Source organism: Molossus molossus, unplaced genomic scaffold, assembly GCF_014108415.1.
Source record: "Molossus molossus isolate mMolMol1 unplaced genomic scaffold, mMolMol1.p scaffold_m16_p_16, whole genome shotgun sequence".
NCBI classification, from domain to species: domain Eukaryota; kingdom Metazoa; phylum Chordata; class Mammalia; order Chiroptera; family Molossidae; genus Molossus; species Molossus molossus.
In genome coordinates, this window is record NW_023425351.1 from 60,435,184 (window position 1) to 60,456,436 (window position 21,253).

Genomic DNA, 21,253 nt, shown 5'->3' on the forward strand with positions numbered 1-21,253 from the left:
GGGCAAGTACTGTAACATCTCTGAGTCTGTGAATAGTAGTATAACTGAAATGCATCGGTCCAGCTGAGAGCACTTAGCGCACTTTCACTCGATATGTTCTTCCCCACTCATCAAAATTAACATTTTCCCCAAAACATCTTTGCAGTTCTCTGTATCTCAGAAAATTATTATAATTCTTTTTTTTTAATTGAGTAATGATTTTATTGGCAAGTCTAATTTTGGTTAAATGTGCTGAGTTTATTGTATTTTTAGAAAAGGTAAATATAGGAAAGTGCAGAGAGACTCAGGGTCTTGCCTGTCCCTCTGAGCCTTGGGAGGGGGTGACTGGCACAGTTTCTACAATGCTTTTGTCTTTAAGATTCTATTTGGGAAACATATGTAAATATTTAATGATAAGGAAGGAAGTTTCCTCCCACATTTATTCTTGGTTAACCAAGGCTGTGTTGTTCTTCCTCTTGGAAGAAAGACAAATGTAATTAAAGCAGCAAATACACACACAAAAAATGCTCCCTTCTCCCCCAAACTGGGAGAGCTCGACACAGAAGCAATGAATCACGCCAAACAGCATCTAATGTATCACTTGACTTAAGTGAACTTCTCCCACTACCCACTTATCTTTCACTCAGAATACTTAATTCTTTATATAAAAAAATGTGCATGACTCTTTGCCAGTATTAGTAGTCGATTTTTTTTTTTAAGTCCTAAAAACTCATGTCCTGGGTACTCGTTCCTGAGTCTGGCAATTCTTTTTATTAGTCGCTTTTTATTTTTTAAAATATTTTTATTGAATTTGTTGCGGTTACATTGGTTAATAAAATTACGTGAGTTTCAAGTGTACAATTCTATAATACATGATCTATATATCATACTGTGTGTTCACCACTCAAAGTCAAATCTTTTATTACCATTTATACTGATATTTTTATGAACTAAGGAAACTCGACATTGTTGCATCATATTGCCAAATTTAACTGAACTCCGAAAAAATGTAGAGTTAAGTATGTACAACGCAAAATAATTATATTGCTTTTCTCTTTTCTACAATTTCTCTCTCAATATTTAAAGGTAAGTTTGAGAGTCATGAAGTTTTATAGGCTTTTTATTACTAAATTAAAATACATATATATTATCATTTTATATATATATAAATTTACAAATTTATATATATATATAAAATTAATGAAGGAATTGGCCCTGGGGTGAGGAAACATTATACTTTGCCCTAGGGTGGACAGTTGTCATTATTTATCTTCTAGGTTTTTGCTCTGCTGACTATCAGTACTATATCACAAGTACTTAAGGTCAGTTACCTGAGTTAAACTCTAATTGCTCTTCTGCTCCTACTAACTGTGACCTTGGCCAAGCTACGTACCTTAGTTTCATGATCTATATAATGCGGGTAACAGTAGCTCTATCCTTGCAGTCTAATGTAAGGATTTAATGAGATAATGAGTTATATGTCAGACTCATAGAAAACATGCAATAAATCTTAATTATTGTTTCTACTATAAACCTAGAAGAGCTCACAAAACTCAAAGCTGATTGACAAGTTTTAATCTGTCGAATCAGGAGGAGACCCTTGAGGAAATGCCAAACGTCATGGGATTGATGGTCAGGAATCAGCAGAGACACCAACGCTCTTTAAATCTTTTTTCAAACAACAGCAAGCGTTTCTTTTTATCTAGTCTCATGAAGTCACCGAGGTTTATTCAAGTAGGGATCCAGCTCATTGATTCAACAAATATTCATTGAGTGCTTGCTATATTAGGGACAAAGCCCGGAACAAAATTAAACCAAATTCCCTAACCCTCTGAGACTGTAATATAGGGGGGCAGGGGGACAGTAGACCAATAAATGTACAATAAATAAAGAAAAAAATCAGGGAAGCGAGCTAGGTAGCATGGGGCGGAAGGATTATTTTACACAAGGTGATCATGGGTAACCTCACCAAGACCATGATGTATGTTCAGAAACCTGAATGTTGACTGACTCGGAGGCTTTTGGCCTGAGCAATCGGACGAATGGAGTTTCCATTTGCTCAGAGGGAGAAACTGAGAAGATTGGGAGGGTGGCAGGAGTCAGTGTCTCTGTGTGCGTGTTTGGAAATGCCTACTAGACCCAGTGGGGATGACAGCTAGGCATCACCCTTGTCTTACACATGGGAGACTGTGGAAGGGACCAGTAGAGTGACTCTGCCAGACTCAAATGATAGGTGAGTGGAATAGCTAAGACTTCATTTCAGGTGACCTGGTTGATCTAGCAGGTTGCTTATTGACATCAGGCTATAATAGCATTGCCTGGAGAAGAAAGGCACAGAAAATTTACCTAAATCTTATTAATTTCTAAGCATGTGTAATTTATTACTACTATTCGTTCCTTACAAGGAAAGCTTTAGTTTTTTTGTTATAAGCTGTTATCTGTGTGAAAATTTTCATTTGTAGGTAGCTCAGAAGTCAAAGATGCTTTTCTTTTGTCTTTTTACATGTATGTCATTAAAATGTTTAATTATTTTCAATTCCATTTACTGCAAAGTGCCGTTAAGTCCACCAAGAAACCTGAGAATCTCCAATGTTGGCTCTAACAGTGCTCGGTTAGCCTGGGACCCCACTTCAAGAAAGGTCACTGGTTATCGAATTGTATATAACAACGCAGATGCGACTGAAATCAATGAGGTGAGCTGTGGAACACAATGTCTGTTTTCCCTTGGTTGTGGATTAGGTTTTTATGGCTGCATAACCCACCATCCCCATACACAGTGCTTAACACAATACCAATGATTTTCTTCCAGTTTCTGTGGGTCAGGAATTGGGGTTTGGATGTGTGGTTCTGACTTATGGTCACTCATGAGATTGTCAGCCAGATAGTGGTGTTAGCACTATGGCTCCTAATTCATGTATCTGGTGCCTGGTCTGGGAAGACTGGACCAGCTGGCAGCTGGAGCAACTCTGTATTTCTAAGTAGACTCTTCCCATGATCCCTCTAGCATGGCCACTTCAGGAGAGCTGCACTTTTTGTGTAGCTCACGAGCCCCCAGATGTGTTCAAAGAGACAGATTCAGAGCAGCAGTTACACGAAAGTTGTGTCACCGTGAGTTACCTAGCATCAGAAGTCATGGAATATCATCTTCACCACACTCCTTTAGCAGGAGATAGGACAATTCCCTGATGGATTCAGGATGAGGAGGAACACGGGTCCCATCTATGGTGCGAGGCATGTAGGATGGGAGATAAATGCTGACGTGGCCATCTTTGGAAAATACCATCTTCCCCATTGGACCGGGGTGGGGAAGTATGTATCTCCATAGAAATAGTAAACTAGAAATAATGTCGGTGTTACCCAGTTTATCCCTCTGCTTTTGAGTAAATTGGTATCTGAAAGACCCTGGTTAGATGAACTTAAATTGGAAACCAAATAATTCAAATTGTGTGTAGGAAGATACTTTTACATAATAGAACTAAAACCCATGAATATAGTGTCTAGTACTCAGTGATTAATACTCTTTAGAAATTCTTTCCTTGGCAATATGTTTTAGCAGAATAGTTAGCAAAGTTATTTTTATTTTTTTCCTTATCTTGGTCCAAGAAGCTTAGACAAAGAGGGAAATATATTGGATTACATCATTTCTGTTTTCTGACCAAAGAAAGCAAGTATTTTCATATACTGAGACAAACTTTTTCCTGTAATTAAATCCAATTGGTTTTTTCAGAATGCACCCTCATTCATTGGGTAATAAATGGGCAATGATTACACATTGGCTAACAATAAGGAAATAGAGTTCAACATCTTTCATTCAGTCTTTATAAATCCTTAAGGGCAAATGATTCTGACACAGCTGGGATCATTGGGATGAGTTGCTTTGCTTTTAAGACATTAGTTTGAAATAGTAGAAGAGTTGAAATTAAAAAAAACCCACAAAACACTGAGCTATCAGCATCTTCATTATCAGAGATAAGTTACACTCTCAAGGTTTTCAAATCCAGCTGTGTAGAAAGATCAGGCAGATAATAGAAATGACTGGAGCATACCATTAAATGTACAGAAATAGTCCCGCCTGCAAAGAAATACACTGTCACCTGTTTTTCTTGAAACATGAGGCCAACTTGGGCTATATGTCATATATTTTTATTCCCATTTTTGGGACATGAATGTAGAAGTTCTCTACTGAAAGAAAGATAATACTTCAAGGCTGATGATAATGGCCATGCACAGTGGGGTACAGTGACAGGGATGCTAGGTTGTGGTGGGGACCAACATGCTGGGGAGTGCATACATGTCCATCTAAGACTCAACCCGTGTCAGCTCCTGCAGGTGGCTACACTGTAGAAATCTAGGTGGGGGCTGCCAGATCTTGTGGCCCTTGATTCTGTGTCCAGGGATTTCTATTTTTATGTGAAGCTTACCAACTTAAAAATATTGACTCATTGAACAACCAAAATAACACAACAGCCACACTTACCAATAAATACTTGTTCACTGTAGAGCATCCTTCTTTGGTAATAATTTTTCATGAAACAAAAAAATTGTCATCTACATGTCTATGCAAGTTATGTTATAAATATAATTGTAGCACAAAATTATTTTTATTGAGGTATAATTGACATACAGCATTATATTAGTTTCAGGTGTACAACAATAATGGTTTGATATTTGTATAGTTGCAAAATGATCACCATAGTAGGTCCAGTCAACATTCATTTAAAAAAATTACGGTTGTAGCCTGTTATGGTATTTTATGTTATTTGCCTTTTTAAAGAATGGTCCCAGTCTAATGCATTTGTTGAGAAATACATGCACTTTTTGGTAGTGCTTTTTAATCTTGAGGATGTCTTTGGCACTTGGCTATTTTTAATTTTTATTGTACTGGAAAATTAGAAAATATGTTTGGTAAAACTGAATTTAAAATATAAGTAAATGGACTTAGAATGAAAACCTGAGAAAATTTTATTTGAGTAAAATGTGGAAATAAGGCGTAGATTTCGTAACATCTTGATTTTGCCTGGTGTATCTGTGTTTGCATGTGTGTGCTTATGTCTTAATTTCTAACCATGCAATTGAGACTAGTGATTGCTCAACAAGTGTCTCCTGTTTAAACGAAATATTATTTCATCTAATTTCAGAACATTTGATTTAACAGTGAATATTCCTGTCATATTTTGCTTTAACTTCTATTTACTTAAGCTTTTATCTATAGACAATTTTATCATTGGGTTTTTAGAACGTTTCCAAAACATTCTGGAATGAACTTTAAAATGTCCCAATGAAAATCTACTCAGTATGTAACATACAACTAACTGTAGGAGCTTTGCTTTTGACTTAAATTATATTTCTCTCCCCTACTTTCTCTTCCTCCCTCTGTGTCTTTTCTACATTACTCTTCTCCCCAACTTTTTGGAGACTAAAGAAGAAAATAAAACACACTTAAATGGCGATGATGATGTTGATGTTGATGATGATGATGATGGTGGTGGTGATGATGATGATGGTGGTGATGATGATGATGATGATGGTGATGATGATGATGGTGGTGATGATAATGATGGTGGTGGTGGTGATGATGATGATGATGATGATGGTGATGAGGATGATGGCAGTTAGCACATGCTGAGTGCTTCCCTGGAGCCAGCCACTGTTCTGAGGGCTTTTCAGAGGCATCTAGGGTAGGCCGTACAGAAACACGTGCCAAGGCATGACTTGTTGAACCGAGGACAGGAGCCGTCTCAGACCGCGTGCGTTGTGAAAGGGTCTGGGAAACGTGTGAGAAGGATGGAGCCGTTTGAGTTTTATAAACGAAGCAAGTCCAGTTTCTGGCAGCAGGGACTCAATGCTGGAGCCCAGAGCAGAGCTCAGGTCCCCGGTTCCGCATCAAGGGCTATTTCTTCGTCCCGCCCTGAATTAGGCTGAGGTTAAGCTTTTAGCTAGGCTGTTCAAAAATTTAGTTCCAAAAATGCTTGCATAAAAATGAGATCATGGTCATTTGTTATCGTTTTCCACAGTTCTCCTACATCATAAAAGTATTACCAACAAAACCAGCTTCAGAACTCAGTCTAAAACACAAATATGATAACAAATAAAAATAAATGATACCTAAAAGTTTTTATTTGATGAAATAAAATGATCAACAATTAATGCATAAAATATAGTCTGTTCAGTATCAAACAAAAGGCTATATTAATAAATAAATATATCTGTTGAAAAGATATATCTTTATATATATACTTACATATATGGAAAACTGAGTGTATATTGGAGACTTAGGGGGTTAGAGGTCAAAGCCTAATGATACATTTCAGTGAATAGTGGCTCCAGGAAAGTTAGGTAAGCTCTTTGGGCCTCAGGTTCCTTGTTAGTTAAGTAATTATTATAAATTATGAGGGGAGCTAAGTAAGGTAAGGAATGTGAAGTCCCTCACACATTGTCATGTGTACAGTAAATCTAAGCAATTACAGTTCAGAACCATAAAAAGCGATACATAAATATTGTCTAGAAGGTCATGTCTTGAACTCATGTTTTAAATATGGATTTGTCTTTCCTATGAGTTTAAATAGTGAAGCCATATTGTAAATAGTGTTTAGAGTCTGCAACACGTGTATTTAAGTCCTATGTATTAGCTGGCTTCCCCTTGGGCAAGTTCCTTAACTTTCTGGAGTCTCATTTTCCCCATCTTCAAATTAGGTGTAATAATTAGCTGCCCTATAAGGTTGCAGAAGGATTAAGTGTGCTAATACATGCAAAGCCTACAGACAGTACCCAGACCAGAGTAAACACTAAATGCCAAGAATGACCTATAATATCATCAGGTCCAGATTTAGAAAAAGAAACTATACATTTTCGCAGTTAACTATAGCAACGTAGCTAACATCCCAGCTTAAATAACAACCCATGATTATGCAACTGGGTAGGCTTCAGCAGGCTTGTCTCTGCTCCATGCAGTGGCAGCTGGGGTGACTCCTGTACTCGTCTGGGACCTTGACGGGGCCAGAACTTCCAAGATGACTTCACTTCTGTGTCTGGCACCTTGGCTGGGGTGGCAGAAAAGGCTGGGGGTCGGCCCCCTGTCCGACTGACTGGTCATGTTCCAGAGGATGAACATGGAAGCTCTTCTCTCCAGGGTTGGCACATTTTTTGAACTCTAGTTGATTTTTTTGAGATGTATATGGTTTCTGGATTGGGTCTTGGTGAGATGAGCCCTTTATTATCTCTTTTTATAAGGGCTCTTTGTTGCCTCTATCTGAATTTTAATTTACTTATTTTATTCACTAAAAAAAAAAAAAAAAAAAAAAGACAATTCAATATGCAGTAGTGAAAAAGATAAACAACATTTTGCTTTCAAGAGGCTTACACTCGCCTGGCCCGTGTGACTCAGTGGTTGAGCATCGGACCCATGCACCAAGAGGTCTCTGGTTCAATTCCTGGTCAGGGCAGATGCCCAGGTTATGGGCCGGATTCCCAGTGGGGGGCATTCAGGAGGTGGCCAATCGATGTTCTCTCTCATCGATATTTCTCTCTCTCTCTCCCTCTCCCTTCCTGTCTCTAAAATCAATAAAGAAAAAAAAATTTATATAAAAAAAGAGGCTTATACTCTATGCAAGAGGTGAACAATAAACAAGTAGGTAAGGAAATAAAATAATTTCAGGCTGATTGGTGCTGGGGAGGAAACAAACAAGGGTGTTGTTAGACACTAATCCCACTGAGACCGATGCAAAGAGAAACCCCCTTTGAGAAGGTGAGATTTAAGCTCAATCCTGACAGATGAGGAAGGCCTGATTTTGAAAGACCTAAGGAAACGGTCCCAGACAAAACAAAATGCATGTGCAAAGGTCCTGAGGTGAGAAAGTCTTGGACCTATGGGAAGCCAGTGTGGCTGGAGCCCCGAGGGCAGTTGAGAATAGGGTGGATGAAGGGGCAGTGCTCCAGATCATGCCAGGCCGCCAGTCATTGCAGGGCGCCTGGTTTTGATTTGGAAGACAATAAATAGCCAGTGAAGGTTTTAAGTAGATAGTGACACATTTTACATTTTGCTAAAGGTCACGGACTGCCAGGAGCAAGTACAGTGAGTGACTTTAGTCGCCTTCCCCTTAACCTCAGGTTAAGATATTGATAGTATTGTCAACACCAGATCTGAATGATATTGCTGTAAAATGTCTCCTGAAAACATTTTAAGTCAGATATTTTTTGGCAGAGTCTGCTCTCAGGTAAATAGTTCATTTCTTCAGTTCCCTAGAGTATCACTAGAGCAAGGATGCCTTACGGCAAGTACCTGCCTTAAAGGGGTTTTCTGTGTATTACCTGAGACAATGCAGGTAAAGCACGTGGGTGGGAGGCTCCGTCCAGTTGGAGTACTGCACGCCCCCTGTATGTAACCCAGCAGCCACGATGCAGCCTCTTAAAGACACAGCTGTGTCTATTTGTCTGGGTCTGAGAATGACTTTGCTCAGGGCTCCGTCTTCTAGATCCTGTCCTCATCGCCTTCTACGTTGTTTTTATTTTCTTCAAGGTCTGTTCTTTTCTTCCCTTTTCCAATTCTTCCCTTTCTTCCTACCCTTGATCTTTATCTTCAGGACTTATGTGCCCTAAAGATATCGATACATATTTTCCCCATATATGTCCCTCTGTGGACAATAAAGGAAACTTTCAAATATTTACTGTTCTCTTTAATATGAGCATCCCCTTACTCTGCCCCTGCATGGTTACTTGGCTACGCACCTCTTAGAGGAGTTACTGGGTATCACCTAGTCGTGGAGTCAGCAGAGCCCAGGCAAGGGAGCTGAAAACCAGCTGACCAGTCTGAGGACATGCTATTCATATTAGCATTGTAAGTCAAGTGCACTTGGCCTTCTATACCGCTAATGAGTGGAAATAATATTGGTTGCAAAGGTGTCCTTAGAATTAACTTATAGGCAATCTCATTAATGGGGGTAAGATTAGAAATGTGTATATATAAACTGACTGCTTTTCTAATTCAGTAGGTTGTTTGTTTGTTTGTTTTTACAGCATTTACAGTTCTCCCTGCCAGGCAAGTGAACTAAAGACAATAATAAAATGATTTCTGTTTCCAGCCTTTGAGAGTATCTGACACAGTTATCAGTGCCTTCTCTCCTTTGCAGGTTGAAGTCGATCCTATTACTACATTCCCTCTGAAAGGCTTGACACCCCTCACGGAGTACACTATTGCCATCTCCTCCATCTATGATGAAGGGCAGTCAGAACCTCTGACCGGGATGTTTATCACAGGTAAGTAAGCCTTGGTATGGTTTGAAAAGGTTGCAAGAGTAACGCAATACAAACCACAAAATGGAGCAGCTTCTTCGCTTGTGATTTGAAAGAGATTGCCTTTTCATTTTTGTTTACTTTATGTGATTGTTAACAAGCCAACAATTAGGTGACTGGAAGGCATACTGGCTAATGATTTTCTATCAAAGCGAGGGAAAGAGAGAAAAGACCATGGGAATTCAAAAGGTCTCAGTTAAATGAATGTGTCCATCCTCTTTCTAACTTCACTTTGTTTCTTTGGTTCTGTCATGTACGATTTTCACAGCTTTCTTGCATTCCTATGTGTGTATATTACTCTGAACTTTCAAAACTGCTAGTACCCAAAAATTTTTGGTCTACAAAAATGACAGTTTTATACTATTCAACTTAATACATCAATTTATAGCCAATGATTTATTTTCATGCAGCCTGAACCATTAATGTAACAATATGGGTTATTTTAAATACTAAAATAAAAAATCAGGTATGAATGCATTATTTTTCTATCCCACATATATTCCATAGTCACTCAATAAATGTAAAATGTTTGGCCTCCTGGTAGCCACAGTTTTCTTTTCTGCTTTCTGAACCTATTCAGACACAGATCTGAGGTGTTGAGAAGGTAATTCGGAGAGAGATGGGACTTAACCTGGATTGAGAAATAATGTTCACCGTAAAAAAGTTCAGTCGTTTCACAAAATCTCCCCAGGGCTAACTTCAGTTGGAGTTTGTATAGTGTCCTATCAAAGGGTTTGAAATATCTCTGATTTCAAATCATAAAAATCAAAGCTTGACAGTTCGTTTGGGGTGCAGGTGAATGTTAGACTCTCCGTTGTCCAGAGACGTGTGTAAGCAGTGGAATCGTTAAGGTCTGTTGGATTAGATTTCAGCTCCGATGGCAGCCGTTTGTACAAGATTCAGAGGGTGAAGGTTCTTCTCCGGGACTTATCCCTAGAGAGTGCGTTAGGGTTAGGGTGAATCAGCCATGGGGAAGACGGTCAGTGATGCTGTGATGACCTTGAGTGGTGCCTGGTGGGTGCTGGAGGTGTCGGGGGACACTGTAAGGATATGACTGTCTGACTGTGCTGTACACCTGAAACATACAAGCTAATCCTGAAGGTAGGCTGTAATCGAAACATCTTTAAGAAGGAAAGCGCATGAAGCTAAAAGGACACTTCTCAGACCCCGAGGGCAGCATTTTGTGAATTTCCTCAACGCGCTGGGAAATATTATCCTTATGAAATGATGAGCGTGGCACTCTTATTTATTTTTATAGCTCATGAAAAGAGCCAAATAGAGAACCTAAGAGTGCTGGAAATTACTGGAAAACTTGTCACAGCTGCTGTGTCCAAGGTCTGCCTGTTTTATCCTGTGGGTGACCGCTAGCAGCGATGGCAGGAAGGCCACCTGGAGGGTGGGTGCTGCCTGCCCGGCCCCCCTTCCCGAAACAAGGGTTTCTTCCGGGGGCACCTTCTCTTCCTGCACCCCCAGCACTGGGCTCGCTCACCTTCTCAGCTTCCTCACAAGTCTCTTTCCTTGGCTTGCAGAGGAAGTTCCCGCCCAGCAATACTTGGAAATTGATGAGGTGACGACAGACAGCTTCAGAGTGACCTGGCACCCGCTGTCGGCGGACGAAGGGCAGCATAAGCTGATGTGGATCCCGGTCTACGGCGGGAAGACCGAAGAAGTGAGTGGCCTCCCCCTGTGACAGATTGAGAATCCCAGAAGCAGCTCCTCTTCTGCACGGCGTGGAGTTTCATAAATATCAAACCAAATGATCTGAAATGCATTTTCGCTAGTGCTTTAGAGAATACAGTTTATATCTTTTCAGATTCTTTGACTTTCCTAAGTGACATTTAATAAACCTTCCAGAGTTCCCTTCTGTGATAGTCACAGTTTATTTGCTGAGGGACTCGAAAGGAAGAAAGTCTCTGGTTTGACCTTAGAATCCGATTCAGTGACCTAGAGTTTATGCTTAGTTGTTTTTGCTTCCACTTGGGGCAACGTTTCCCCTTTTTCTTATTTTTTTCTCAACTTTCTCTGTTATTCAAGTAAACCCAGTGACTACACACTAAATGCTTTCCAGGTTGTCCTAAAAGAAGACCAAGACTCCCATGTTATTAAAGGCCTGGAGCCCGGCACCGAATATGAAGTTTCCCTGTTGGCTGTACTGGATGATGGGAGTGAGAGCGAGGTGGTGACTGCTGTCGGGACCACACGTAAGTCTCGGTCTGGCCAAGATGCACAGCACCGCCTCCCACCATCCGACACCCTCTGCACCCAACCAGGTTCCCTTCCCATCTGCCTTGTCCTGGGCTACAGAGGCTTCGGTTTCTATTTGTCCCCCAGAATTCATCATTTATTTTCACCTTCAGGGAGACCAACACGTGAAGCACCTTTGCATCTTAGTCTACGCCACCGTAAAGGATGGGACCATATCTATCTTGTTCACCATAATCTCTCTAGAACTTAGCACAGTACTTGGCATATTTTAACTGTGCGTAAATACTTGCTGCCTCGATGGATGGACAGTGGGATGGACGGATGAAATAATTTATAAATGAATAAATGAGCACACGAATAAACCTAGGGAAAACATGTCCATAAGAGTTTATGGAATTTCCCAAGTTGATCTTGGTTCCAAGAATCATGTACCAAATTTACTTGCTTATTCAGTCATCCCTTCATTTTTTAAATATGAGGTATTAAACACATATTAAATTTTCTTTGATTGGGTTCCCTGGAGTCAGATTCTGAAACAGAAAATTGCATCCAGAAGGTTTATTTAAAAGTGTAGTTGGGAGATGCATCTGTAAGGAAGTAAGGCTGACCGGATGGGGCATAGAGAGAAACTAAAACTGAGTCCTCAGCTAATTCTGTTAGGAGTTCTGAAGCTGGGATGACCCTCCCGAGTGGTTCCACATCGAGTCAAAGGGGCTGGGTCTCTGTATCCCTGCATCCTCCATCGTTGGAGGTAGGCCATCCCTCACAGTCTGAGATCTCAGGCAAGGCAGTTCCCAGAGCTCAGAGCCAGCACAGCCAGCGTTTCAGAAGCTGGTGGACGAGTCTGTTGACCCTGGAAAGGGAATCTTGTTGGAGTGCCCCACAGCTGCTCCATCCACTGCGTGCCCAGGGTGGATATAGGAAGTGGAAGGTGTGCTCTGTTGTCCTCCTTGGTGGCCTTGTTTGGCAGCCCTTCCTCAACTTGATCTACAACACTGTCTCATTTCCTAGTTACCATGGGCATGCCTCTTTTCAAAGTAAGTGGGAGGTTTCACCATTGTATAAGGTTAAGTCAAATATGTATATGAAGGCTGGTATCTGTGATTGAAAACTCGACCTTCCTTGGGTTTCAGTGTCCTTATCTGCGGAATAGATAGTCTGCCCTGCTTGGGACTTACTTCTTCTCTCTTGCAACCATAGCCAAGATTGTTGTGAGACACGAGTGAGATAATATAGGTGAAATTTTCTTTGAAAACTATAACATGCTATACACAAATATATAGTTATTACTATGACAGGATTTTAAAGGAATGCATATTTTTTTTAGTTGATGGTTTTTGGACTGAACCAGCTACAACCATAGCACCCACCAGACCTGTGACGTCAGGTAAGGACAAATCAAAGTCTATTTACCCATAAGAAAAGTTTGATTTAAACCAAAGTTATGCTATTCCAGTTTTATTGATTTTGTATTATTATTTAGCAACAGGGCATGCCAGGTCAAATTTTACACCTCTCAGGACCTCTCAACCTCTTCTTACCCCTAAATACCAATAGGTCCGCGAGTCTATTCATCCTACTCTTACATCTCTCTATCTTTCCATCTCTGTTTCAGATTTCCAGGTAATCTTTCAGAGGATGTTAGCACAGCCAGTCTCTGTCCTCCTCTTGGTCTCGGTGACTTCTCCTGTTGCTCTATGCTGACGGTTATTCATTTCATGGTTTCCTTGCATTTTTGTGAGTAACTAAGATCTGGCTGCTCTATGATCTTGTCTGAGCTGTTTCCTCTCTCAGCTTAACTTCTCCCTCCATTATGATACACTCCCCAACTAACTGTCAGCATCAACCAGGTAAAATACAAGTTTAATGATCTTCTTTATTTCCCTACTTAAAGCTCTTCTGTGGGTTTCTGGGTTTTCACTGGTTCGTTCATTCTTTAGTTGGTCTTTATTGAGCCTTTCTTCCCCAAATCTCTTTATCATAACATTGTTTCCCAAAATCTCTTTACCATAACATCCAAGATCCCAGCTGGGCTCTGCTCCTCTTCCTGGTCTCCAGCCATCTTTTTCATGCTTTCCCTGTTTCTCCCTGCCACCTGCAACTCCTGTTCCCACTGCCTGGTACTTGTCCCCAGTTTTGCCTGGTAAATGTCACACTCCTGCCTCCTCTGTGACATTTCACTGGTTTTGTTAAGTGTTCATCACTGTCTATCTCAAAGGCCTACCGCAGTCTGACATAGAGGAAAACTCAGTGAATGTTGGCTAAATCCATGGAGAAAAAAGTTCGTAGAGATGGACAGAATAAAAGGAAGTCTGCACAAAAGCGAGAAGAAAATGGGACAAGTCAGGGAGCAGACACCTTGGGAAGGAGTGTGTCAGAGAACACAGGTGAAGGAGTTTGGATAGGTATCGGAGAAAGGATAATCTCCATGTGGGCTGAATGGGTGAGGAGGCCATGGTGAGAGATTTGTGTGTAAGGACAAGTGTTAAAGCAGAAATCGGGGTGCCCTGGCTGGTGTGGCTCAGTTGGGTTGGAGTGTTATCCCGCATACTGAAAGGTTGCAGGTTTGATTCCCAGTCAGGGCACAGACTGGGTTGCGGGTTCAATCCCTAGTTGGGGCACATGTGGAAGGCAGCCAATCGATGTTCTCTCTCACACTGATTCCTCCTTTCTTTCTCTCTCCCCCTCTTTTTACAATCAATAAGCATATCATTGGGTGAGGATTTTAAAAAATTAAAAAACAGAAATGGAGGAACAGATGCTGGATCACACAGTGAGGCTGGCCACATCTGGTCCATCACATCTGCTTCTCCAACAGAGCACTAGGGTGAGGTTTTCATGAGCGCATGAAAACCTCCCCAGTGGGCTCCCCTTTGGATTTCCTAGTCCAAGAGCTTCTCCCCAGTTCCTTTCTTTTTTTTTTTTTTTTTTTTATCCTCACCCGAGGACATTTTTGCATTTTTTGTTCAGACAGAGCAGGAGGGAGAGAGAGGAAGAGAGAGAGAGAGAAACATCGATGTGAAGGGACACATCAAGTGGTTGCCACCTGCACGACCAACCAGGGCCGGGAACAAACTGCAACCGAGGTACGTGCCCTTAGCGGGAACAGAACCTGGGTCTCTCTGTACCGCAGGCCGACGCTCTAACCGCTGAGCCAAACCGGCCAGGGCTCCCCAGTTCCTTTCACTGGTGTGTATACAGAGCTGGTAGTTTGAGGTATTCATGGTCTCACCTTCTCAGCATCTCTTAAACCCAGTTTTAGTTACTACCAGTAGGTATCATGGCTCCCCATTAGCCACTGAAGCTGAGTTGTTGTTCACGTGGGTCTATGTTAGAGAAATACATTGAATGATACTTGTTGCCATGTCCACAAGTGGTCTCTGTAGCTCATTTTGGAATATGATGGGTTAAAAATTTGTTAATCTTTGGTTGTGTTTATTCCAGTTTTCCGGACAGGAATCAGAAACCTGGTTGTAGATGATGAAACCACTTCTAGCCTGCGGGTAAAATGGGACATTTCAGACAGCAGTGTGCAGCACTTCCGGGTCACCTACCTGACCGCCCAAGGGGACCCTGCGGAAGAAGTGGTAGGAACGGTCTGTACACATGCAGCTGACTGGACACTCCGAGGTGTCTTGACTAACAGAGCTAACGAGGCTCACGAGGCTCACGAGGGATTGATGTAAACTCTCTCCTGCTCCTTTCTCGGTGACGCTACCATCTCCCGTAACTAACGTTTGCATTTAACCCCAACTCAAATACTGGCTTCTTGATGACCTTTCTGTCTCCAAAACTTGCTCCACATACAACCTGCTTCAAGTTGCTAAAGCCGCTGAACTTTATTTCTTGTGTTGATTCTGCTGCCGTGACAACTTCTTAGAGCACCAAGCAAAGTAGGGCATAAATAGTCCATTAGACACTTGTCTCTGTGTGTGTGTGTATATGCATATGTATATGTACATGTATATGTATATGTATAAACACATATATATGTAAAGATGTACTTTTAAGATATAAACTTTTATAGTCATTTTTAATTTATTCTTAATCATGAATGTCTCCTTTAGGGGATTTAGATAGTTTTTTTTATCCTCACCCGAAGACTTTTTTTTTTTTCGTGTTTTGTTCAGATAGAGTGGGAGGAAGAGAGAGAGAGAGAAACATTGATGTGAAAGGGACACATTGAGTGGTTGCCACCCGTACGACCCACCCAGGGCCGGGGACAAATTGCAACCAAGATACGTGCTCTTAGTGGGAACCGAACCAGGGTCTCTCTGGACCGCAGGCCGATGCTCCAACAGCTGAGCCAAACAGACCAGGGCAGATTTAGATTTTTATGTGTTGAGTTTACTTTAAGTTGTATCACCTATATTTGTTTTTCTGTATTGGGAACCTGGGTACATTCTTAATCATGACCTTCCCATGTTTTCTTAATTTATACGGTGTCATTCCTTTTAGTCTAGAACCTGAACATTGTTTCCTAAATATGCTTCATCAGACCAGATAACTTCAATTTGCATCCAAAAGATATATATATATATTTTTTGGGGGGGGGGTCATGAAACATGCTTTATTTAGCCTCATTACTTGGGATTCTTGTCGGTGCATTGTGCCTGAGCCAGTCTAGGGAAGAAGTCTCCAAGTTCATTATTGCTCAAGAATTACATCACTATCCCTTCTCCCTTCTCCTTACTTATAAAGCCTTTATGAAAGGTTATTTTTATTTATGTGCTTATCTAAAAAAGTTATTTGAGCCCCAAATTCTGTCAGGGAAGCACTTCATTTCAGGCTGGGTAGAGAATTGTTAGGAACACAGTGATAAGCCTAGAATAGCCCGATGGCCCATGAAATTGGTCTCAGAGTACTTTTGGAAAGTTAATGAACACTTAAACAAAACAGGTTGGATTATGAATTAATTTGGACCATAGATTTCATATGATCTGACTGGAAATTTCAAAAAGTGAATACTGTGTTTAGCAATGGTCACTAAAGATGTGATTTGGATGTTTTATTTTCCCCTTTTATTGTCTTCCTGTTTTAATTTAGTTCCTAAGAATGAGACCCACAAAATCTTCCCAGAATGAGAGTTCTGTTTTTGGTTTTTATTTCTACCCTTTCCAAGGAACACATTGAGCTTTTTGCAAATTACTTTTGCTAATTTGAAAAGAGTAACAATTTAATCTCATGGGTGCACTTGTAAGCTATGCAAGGTAAAATAATAATATTTTCTTTGGGTTGTCCCTGGCTGATTTTCCTTTTGGTGGTTTCTTTCATTTCATGCTGTTTATTTCAATGCACTTGGACAACCTAAATGAAGGGGGAAAAAGACCAAAAGTCTTCAAGCACATGTGCCTCAGCTAAGAAACCCTTAATAAAAAAGAAAACTACTGATAAATTCGGTAGTGACTATTCACTGTGCAGAGGTGTTCTCACTGCACAGAAGAAAGTACTGGATAATTCTTTGAATATCAAGCACCTTTAGTGAATTCTAATGACAGTGGATTCGTGCACAGTTACTTTACAGGCATATCATCAGGGACTCAACAGGATTAATTGGGAATTTATATCTCAGTGTTTTATGAAGTGTTACTGTTACATAAATGTAACATATTGTTACTGGAGACAGAAAACAGGTGCATCTAGACCTAGATTTTAAAACCACAGTAGGGCAGACAGGGCAGACCTATATGAAAATCCGAAGGCATTGAAATCCCACACACCAAAGAAATAGCTTGAAATGATGATACATGACAGGGAAAGACAGATGGCTAAAATATATTACAAAAGTGATAGAGGGCCCTGGCCGGTTTTGCTCAGCGGTTAGAGCGTCGGCCTGCGGTCCTGAGAGACCCGGGTTCGGTTCCCGCTAAGGGCGCGTACCTCGGCTGCAGTTTGTCCCCGGCCCTGGTCGGTTGTGTGGGTGGCAGCCACTCGATGTGTTCCTTTCACATCGATGTTTCTCTCTCTCTCTCTGTTTCTCTCTCTCCCTCCCACTCTGCCTGAACAAAAAATGGAAAAATGTCCTCGGGTGAGGATAAAAAAAAAAAAAAAAGCGATAGAGGAATGTGTTTGGATATGAGAAATGCCTCTTACCATCTTTCTAAAATTTTCTTACCTGTAAAATCTGATTAAATTTGCTACAGGAAATGACAAGATAGAATATTGAGGTTGAAGAATAGTGTATGCATATACAATTATAAACCGAAGTCTAGATAGATATTCGCTAATCCTTATATATACGTGGAATTAAATTTACTTTGCCAGTTGGGATGATGTATTCATATATTTATATATTTCCTACGCATACTCAAATCTACCAAATATTTTTCAATAAACAGCTTTTGAACTCTGAGAAAGTAAAGCTACCTGTCAGAAGTCATAAGGAGTGACTTCCACTTCTGCTCTGAAACATGGCCGAGTGACAAAGACATCGCCCTGGATTTGGTTGTCGGGGCCCGGAGGTCGCACACTCCTGTATTTGTGAAAGGCTAATCAGGATTCCAGACTTTCCTAGAGCCCAGGTGTCAAAATCCACAACTGTGACCTGAATTCTGGTTCACAAGAAACGTTCTAGAGCAGGGATGCTCAGTGTGGCCCCGTCCCCTACCAGATAAATTCCGAGATGAAGACGAAGCATTTATAGCAATTTGACATCACTACAACATCCAAGAACATGATCATTTATCCAGAATTTTGTTTTATTGTATTTCATAAAAACACTGGTCTTCAATGAATCGGAATGAAAACAATGGCACCAGCAGCACCTAATCCATCACCGGAGAGAGCATGAGAATCTCTGTCCAGAAACAGATATAGTAAGACAGGAGCTCAGTGAGATGCAGGGAGTCCTCCTACGGAGCGAGCAGCTTCCTGGACGGAATCAGCTGCTCTGCAGAGCTTGGGGCGATAATGGAACCAGATGTGAAGTTGCATTTGTGACAAAATTAAATTTTTTTTCTTTCTTTATTGATTTTCGGAGAAAGAGGAAGGGAGAGGGAGAGAGAGATAGAAACATCCATGAGAGAGAACATCGATTGGCTGCCTCCCGCATGCCCCCACTGGGGATCGGGTCCACAACCTGCACATGCGCCCTGACCGGGAATCAAACCGGTGACCACTTGGTGCATGGGTCGAAGCTCAACCACTGAGCCACACTGGCCGGGTGCATTTGTGACAAAATTTAAAAACATGAAGTTTGCTGGTTAGATTTGTATCTCATGAAACCATGAGCATCGTTTACAGAATTGTTTCATTAACAAAACCAGCATCTGCTATGGTCTCCAGCATCTGTTTTGGGGAAGGGCCCATCTTTACCTTGCTGTGTGCAAACCAGAGGCCAAGCAGAAGGAACTTGTATACCTCCACAGAGTCTGATATTTTATTCTTGTGAATGGACATCGTGAGGGTAAAAAGAGTCAAGCAGTGCAATCGTGTGGAACAGAGGGCAGTGGTTGAAGTGAGGCTCAGACCACACATCCAGGATTTCAGCATGGCTCCTTTACTCCATAGCTGTACAGATGGGGGCCTCAGTTTCCCCATCTGCAATATGAGTATAATGATATACTGACTGCAAAGGGTTGAGGTTAAGATGAAGTGAATCACTATGTTAGACTGCTTAGAGTAGCACCTGGCACATAATAATTGATGACTAAACGATGGCTGTTATTGTAAACCCAAGCACCTTCCAAGGGTGTGTGTTTGTCAGTGTGAGAGAGGACCTTATTTATTTATTTTTTTAAATTAATTAAATTTTTGTTACAGATGCCCCCCCGCCCCAGACACCCTCCTCCCGATCCTTCACCCCACCCCCACAGGACTGTTGTCTGTGTCCACTGGTTATGAAGATATGCATATAAGTTCTTTGGTTTAAGAGAGGACCTTATTTAAGGATCATCAACATGGGTGGTTTGCTAAACAAACCGCTTAGAATGAAAAGCCCAGGCTCTGTGGTCCAGAGGAGTTCTATTTAAAAGAAACACCCCGAAGAAGCTCCATTGATGGGGCAATAATACAAGTCAGGGCAACCACACTTCCTTCTTTACATGTCCTTCATGCCAGCGTTATCTAATTCATTCTAGAAAAAAGCATAGCCCCTGCTAAAAGACTCCCATCCACGACCATGTCAGTACAACCCAGCATATTTCAATGTCTCTTTCCTCTGAGGAGTGAAATTATATTAATCCAATATGAAATCATCTAATCCAGGCTTCCTCTTTTCATATGTATCACAACCATTGTTTTTAGAGCTGAGCAATATCTTAGCAACAGCTGCTTCTGGGTTCAACTCGAGGCTTTCTAGGGCTTATTCCATGATTTACAGGTTCTTCTCTCATCCAAAAGTAGACAGCACAGCCCTTTGCCTGCTGGCACCGGTATCGAAAAGCATCTCCAGCTGTCCCGGTCTTGTGACTGCCTTAAACGCCTTTGGGTCAGTTCTTACATCCCAGCATTTTCCAGCAGTGATTAAGTTCCTTAAATGGCCCAAGATGTGTCAGCATCTGACTGCTGGAGTGCAGGCAGAAAGGGCTGTGGTTTTTGCATTGAGAACATGTGGCTTTTCTGGTCCACGTCTTCTTCTGGGGATGCCAGGGTTTGTCCTGCTGAGCCCGTGGAGAGCTGCAGCGACGCTGGTGTGGGGTCGACCCGTCGGCTGCCTTTGAGACGCGCGAGGGTGATTTCAGAATGAGGAAAACATCTCCTTTTAGAAATGACAAAGCTGCAACGTTTTTTAGGGTTGCTGGCCAATACGTGTTGATCAGAAAACTTGGATCAGATGTGTGGTTCTGTTGTTCTTGGCTAGCATCCATTCTTTTCCAACATGTTGAGATTGAATTATCTCCGAAAGGGTAGAGAATGAAAGGCAGAATTTTCAAGAGGGCCCTTCAGTAGAATCAGATAGGATAAGCAGGTTGGGTTCTAGAATGAACCCTCTGAAGCTATGAACGCCTGTTTTCCAAATAGATGACTCCTGCCTCTTCCGGATACTTAACAAATGCTGAAAAGATGTTGAAAGAAGACCATTTCTCAGAGCCAAACAACTTAGATTAAACCTTCTGCACTAGTGATTATAATCTAAGGGTTCCTGTGTGGGGAATTTCAAGGGCAAATGCTTTTACATAGATGCTTTTTTCCCTCATCATTCTCCAAACACATCTTGCTTCTGATCATTTCCAAGTGACTGTGGTCCTGTTCCATTCGACCGATCAGAGCAGAGGTCTTACTGAGACCATGGCCCTTTGCTTTTTGGTGCAGGTCATGGTACCTGGAAGTCAGAACCACCTCCTTCTGAAGCCTCTGCTGTCCGATACCGAATACAAGGTCACCGTGACTCCCATCTACGATGACGGGGAAGGTGTCAGTGTCTCGGCCCCTGGAAAAACCTGTGAGTAAAGCTTCCTCCCTGCGGATACTAGCTGACTAATTAATCGAAAATGCCCATCCCCTGTAACTCACCCCAAATTATACAAAATACTGTGGTTAAAAAAGCAAAAGAGACTTGGAGGCAGAAAAACTGGGTTTGAATTCTGTCTTCACGCATTCAAGCTGTGTGACGTAGGGCAAGTTGCTTACCTGCTCTGGGCTTCAGTTTTCTCATCTGTAAAAGCTAAGACCTAAAAACAATGACATCTTACTCCTTCAGCATCTCATTCATCACAAGCTCTGTTGATTCTCCAAAATTCATCCTACATGTCTGTGCACTTGATCCTCTTCTGGCTGCTTTGCCCTAATCCAAGCCACACTCTCTCTCCCTAAAATGAGAGCGAGCCCCTGTGGGGTCTTT

At 41.4% G+C, this 21,253-nt stretch overlaps 1 protein-coding gene across 1 annotated transcript in view; it reads left to right on the forward strand.

The window, feature by feature from the left end:
* Positions 1-21,253, forward strand: part of COL14A1 (collagen type XIV alpha 1 chain) — a 217,298-nt gene that overhangs the window by 83,513 nt on the left and 112,532 nt on the right. Inside the window, exons 14-20 of the mRNA XM_036264128.1 lie at positions 2,533-2,672; positions 9,105-9,231; positions 10,797-10,936; positions 11,336-11,468; positions 12,800-12,859; positions 14,917-15,068; positions 20,725-20,854. Coding sequence (XP_036120021.1) covers positions 2,533-2,672; positions 9,105-9,231; positions 10,797-10,936; positions 11,336-11,468; positions 12,800-12,859; positions 14,917-15,068; positions 20,725-20,854 — 882 coding nt within the window. The remainder of the gene's footprint in view (positions 1-2,532; positions 2,673-9,104; positions 9,232-10,796; positions 10,937-11,335; positions 11,469-12,799; positions 12,860-14,916; positions 15,069-20,724; positions 20,855-21,253) is intronic.